The sequence below is a fragment of the Octopus bimaculoides genome, chromosome 17 (genome assembly GCF_001194135.2).
Source record: "Octopus bimaculoides isolate UCB-OBI-ISO-001 chromosome 17, ASM119413v2, whole genome shotgun sequence".
Lineage (NCBI taxonomy): Eukaryota > Metazoa > Mollusca > Cephalopoda > Octopoda > Octopodidae > Octopus > Octopus bimaculoides.
Genome location: NC_068997.1, coordinates 2,362,858 through 2,368,498, shown reverse-complemented (window position 1 = coordinate 2,368,498; position 5,641 = coordinate 2,362,858). Strand labels below are relative to the sequence as shown.

Sequence of the window (5,641 nt, the reverse complement as noted above, 5' to 3'; positions counted from 1 at the left end):
TCTCGCTCTCTCTCTCTCGCTCTCTCTCTCTCTCGCTCTCTCTCTCTCTCTCTCTCTCTCTCTCTTTTGCTCTCTCTTTCTCATATGCAAATAGTAAATATCTTATAAATTCATTGTGTTTATTTTGCTTCAATTCTTTCAGCTGTCCAAATGTCTGAAGATGGCACTGCATAAAGGAACATTGTCGATATTTGAGAACAATGTTGGGATAAGTGATGCTGTCCTCTTGGATCCAATGACAGAGGATGCCTTTATACAAAACCTTAATGAACGATTTAATCATCAGCAAATTTACGTAAGTGTCTTTGGAAATATATTTATGTCAACTTCTCTGGTTTAACTCTTTTGTATTCAGATTACTCTGACAAATGTAATATTTATTTATTCTCATTGTTTTAAATTAATCATGCATTATCTGTGTGTGTGTGTGTGTGTGTGTGTGTGTGTTTACATTCTGTGACATCACTTGAAACAATTTGAATGAAACAACTTCCCTCTTAAGCTTTTTGCTCTCATATTACTTGTCACATGTAAAGCTTATTTTATTCAGATTGTTTTGAATTAATCATGCATTGTCTTGTAGCTTCGAGATTTTGATGATATGATTGTATGTTTTTACAATGACATTGTGGGGTCAGTGTGAGAGACCAGATCTGGCTAGTTTGAACATAAAACAGGTAGAATATTTGGACCAGATAAGGCCAGTTTAAATGCTTAAGGGCAGGACTAAAGTAGAATATGGTACTATAGGCTGGAATGGGTACTGTACTGTGGGGTAGGGTACGTGTTCTGTACTGTAGTATGGATAGGGTACTGATCTATGCTAAAGAGGGAAGAGAGAATGGTTTAGTCTGTAAGGGTAAATAGAGTATTCTTGGTGAGATACAATACTGTGGGTTTGTTGGGAGGAGAGTACTGGTCTGCAATTTAGAGTGGATCAGGTATTGTTGGGTAGATAGAGTACTGGAGAGGGAATCAGAGTACAGATTTTTTCCATCAAGGTAATAGAGAGAGATATTCTTAGGCTTGGTTGATAGTTTGTATTCTGATTGTTAACCTCAGGTCAGTTCTCATCCAGGTGACATTAAGGCCATATGCATCTTATTCACCATCATTCACTCATCGTTTATCCCTCTGGCATAGCATATCTAGAGGTACATTATCTAATGTTACTGAATGAATCTACAGATTTAAGCTGGCACTTGGCATTTGTATGCGAATTGAGTTCAATTAAATTATACTGGCATTTCGCAAACAATGTGTCCATGTTTTAGAATGATAAGGTGTGGTTTAAAGGAAATTCGATTGTTGTTTCTAGCAGGTTTAGTAATCCTATAAAGAACTACATTCCATTGGATGGCTTTACTCTGTTTTAAATGATGAATGTATAACATTTTGACTTGAATCTTCTCTGTAATCTAATTGAACTTAATGGTTGAGCCATTGTTTGGTTTCAATCACGTTTCACTATTTTCCCTGTTCTAACCATCACCATTAACAATCATCCAACTAAGTGGTTGTCGTCGTCACCATCGTCGTCATCGTCGTCGTCGTCCACCTCCTCCTCTCTTCCTTCTTGTGCCATCAACAAACTTCTTTTAGTGACTGTCATACCACAAAGAAGAAACATTGAACAAATGTCGTCCAATCGACACTCTCTGACAGAGTTGGAACATCTGTGATTAAAGTCGTTCCAACTTCGATCATCGATGTTACATTAATAGATATTAAAGTGATGATGATGATGTGGAAGAAGAAGAAGTGGTGGCGGCGGCAGCAGCTGCAGTGGTGGCAGTGGCAGTGGTGGTGGTGGTGGTGGTTTTGGTGGTTTAGGTTGTGGTGGTGGTGACAGTAAATCACTTCAATTCACATTTTCGGTTTGCTTCAGTTCACTCAACTGTAAATGGGCAGCCCTGCAATTGACAAGCATTCCACATTCGTTTTTAGGGGGAATCTTTGCTTGTGTACTTAGCCAGCAGGTTGGCATTATTTGAATGCCACGGCCATGTGAGGAAGGACATTGTGAGCAGTGGTATATAACAACATCTGACAGTGTGGTTAATAACAATGCCTCCTCACATTGCTATAGTATTTGAATGATGCCACCCTGCTGGGTAAGTGTGCAGGCAAACACTTTCCCTAAGGGAATGCAGAATGCCACTTACAACTGGCTGGACTGGAGCAACTTGAAAACGTGAAATGAAGTGATTTACTCAAAAACAGAATACCCCACTGGTCTGAAAATGAAACCCAAGATTTTGTGATTGTGTGTGGGGAGGGGGGGGGGTTAATGTGTAGGTTAAAGTAGAAAGAAGAGGCAAGCAGTTTGGCAAGTCAAGTCTTGCCAAATTGTTTGCCTCTCCTTTGTAGTTTAACCTAAACCGACTGACTCAAGAGGAAGCCACTTCTAGCTGCTTTGGATAAGGCAGTCACAACACTACAGCTTCAACTGCCATTCACACAGGAATTTAAGCAGCATATCTATTTGAGCAACTAGAGCACATACCTATTAGCTCCCCTTGATGAAAACTCCTATCTTTTTTTTAAATATTTGTGTGGTCAACCTATGCTAGCATGGAGAATGGATATTAAATGGTGATATATATATATATGTATATATATATAAATAGGAAATAGTGGCACAAGACAACAGTGTTTGAAGGAAATAGCTGTTGATAACCATACAGCATTATGTAAAGCTTCACTGAATGTATAGAGAAGCTTCACATAGCATTGTATGGTTATCGACTGCTATTTCCAGGAAACATTGGTGCCTTGTGCCAATATTTCCTAGTTTTAATTCAACCTTTACAGTGCTTATCACTGGAAAATAATATTGATTTATTGTAATAATATTTATATATATATATATTTATATATATATATATATATATATATATATATATATATAGGCATAGGAGTTGCTGTGTGGTAAGTAGCTTGCTTACCAACCACATGGTTCCGGGTTCAGTCCCACTGCGTGGCACCTTGGGCAAGTGTCTTCTACTATAGCCTTGGGCTGACCAAAGCCTTGTGAGTGGATTTCGTAGACGGAAACTGAAAGAAGCCCGTCATATGTATGTGTGTATATATATATATATATATATGTGTGTGTGTGTGGGTGTGTCTGTGTTTGTCCCCCCCCCCCAACATCGCTTGACAACCGATGCTGGTGTGTTTTTGCCCCCGTAACTTAGCGGTTTGGCAAAAGAGACCGATAGAATAAGTACTAGGCTTACAAAGAATAAGTCCTGGGGTCGATTTGCTTGACTAAAGGCAGTGCTCCAGCATGGCCACAGTCAAATGACTGAAACAAGTAAAAGAGTATTGACCAGTAATACTTTTTTCATATAGTTGAGCAGTATATTCCTGATTATGGCATATAACAGGTCAGAAAGTAAAGTTACCAATAGTTATGCACCTACTTTTGCACTCATTAATAATGATGATTCTTTAGACATGCTGGCAAATAGAAGTGCACAGTCTATTTTATGCTGGTGATGAATAAGAAATGGAAAGAAAGAAGAAAGTGATGAAAAGTTGAAGAATTATTACATTTTTCTGGTGAGCAAAACATAGTTGCCTGCATTGGTATGATTTTAGCCATGGCTGAAAGGACCCAGCTGTGTCTGCATATGCTCTCTTGTCCAAAAAGCGGGATAACCACATCTGAAAAATGAATTTTCTATTATGAGAGCATCAGCAAAAAATTTCACTTTTTGAGTTCAGGAAGGTACCCAGACCGTTTAAAATTTGTTCAAAATTATTTTCTTTTTCACAAAACAAACTTGCACTACTTACTTCCATTCTGATAATGGCCCACATTGTTCCGGCAATTTCCGGTTGGTTACATACTGTGTTCCTTCTCCTTTTATATATAACTGACTAATGTTATAATGTTGCACCTTTTCATCCCCTTTTTCATTTTATTCCACTATTTATCGCCACTGAGTGAACAAAGACTGAATATTCACCTTCAGGATACACTAACGTATGCACTTCCGACCAGAATGTCTGAAGAGACATTAATATTTTCAAGTGAAATAGTAGGTGTGTAACAGTCAATAACTTTCTGACAGGTTATACGCCATAACCAAGAACATACTACTTGACAACATAAAAGCATACACATCATCATCATTATCATTTAACTTCTACTTTCCCATGCTTGCATGTATCAGAGAAAATTTGATAAAGTAGATTTTCTATGGCCGGACGCCTTTCCTGTCACCAATATATAGGTGCAGATGTGGCTGTGTGGTAAGGCAGCGAGCTGGCAGAAATATTAACACGCCGGGCGAAATGCTTAGCGGTATTTCGTCCATCTTTACTTTCTGAGTTCAAATTCTGCGAAGGTCGACTTTGCCTTTCATCCTTTCGGGGTCGATAAATTAAGTACCAGTTACGCACTGGGGTCGATGTAATTGACTTAATTCCTTTGTTTGGCCCCTTGTAGGCAATAAAGAAATAAGAAGCTTGCTTCCCAACCTCAGCACTTGGGTATGAATAATTGAGCACCCTACCAGCAGTATATATATATATATATATATATCAGAGGTACTGAAAAGTTCCTGGCTTGAAGGATATCATGAAAGGCCTGGTTAGAAACCCATCTTCTGAGTTCTTTTACAGGGTTTAGAAAAAACTGAAGGACTGCTGCAATAAGTGTATGAATCTGAGAGGGGAATGTGTTGAGTAAAATTATAATTAACTGATCCTCCTGTAGTTTCTTTTATCCAAAACCAGGAACTTTTCAGCACCCCCTTATATATATATTGCTATTATATGTTTTATTATGAACTCCCTGAAGAGAAATATATGAGGAATCCCAGCAGCTCTTACTTCTTTGTGAAGTAGCTCTCATTTATTTTGAAACATGTGTAGGAATTAAAGGAACTTTTATTTGTATGTATGTGTTTTGCTCCATTTATTTTTATTATTCATATCTTCTCAAAGTGTATCACTTTAACTTGGTATCTCTACCTGTAAAACGGCTGTGATATCTTGTTTTTTAGTGTAATGTTGCTACCTCTGGTAACTATTAACATATTTACATTATCAAAGGTTTTTTTTTAATAACTGAGATAATATTAATATATACATAAACTAATATATATATATATATATATACGCACAAGTATATATAAGTAATTCTTTGGAGCTTGGGTATGCGTGTATTAGAAGGCCGATTAAAGCACATTTACCATTTGGGCTTCCTCATATCATCCACAGTTACAATATCATTTTCACTGGGTTTATGTCAGAAAGTCTGCAGTGTTTGTTTAGTTTATAATTGATGGAGGAAACGGAAAATGGATTTGTTATGGATCTTTACTTAACACTACAATCGTTTCAACCCATCCTGCGGCTGTCCCTTATAGGTAGGACATTCTGCATCTAGTTGTATTGCATCAGTGAGTGCAGTCTGTGTCACCTGAGGTGTTTGGTGGATATCCTGTTACATAAACTGAGTTTCTCTTGGCATGTTGTACTCACACTGATTGATGCAACACAACTAGATGCACAATAACCTACACATAAGGGACAGCTGCAGTAAGGGGAAAAACGATTGTCGTATTGAATAAAGATTTGTACCAAATCCATTTTTCGTATATATATATATATATATATATATATATAT

General features: G+C 37.4%; 1 protein-coding gene across 1 annotated transcript in view; it reads left to right on the top strand.

Moving 5' to 3' along the window:
* LOC106882585 (unconventional myosin-Ia) overlaps window positions 1–5,641 on the top strand; it is a 354,036-nt gene that overhangs the window by 202,304 nt on the left and 146,091 nt on the right. The window contains exon 3 of the mRNA XM_052974157.1: window positions 143–295. Coding sequence (XP_052830117.1) covers window positions 161–295 — 135 coding nt within the window. The 5' untranslated portion in view covers window positions 143–160. The remainder of the gene's footprint in view (window positions 1–142; window positions 296–5,641) is intronic.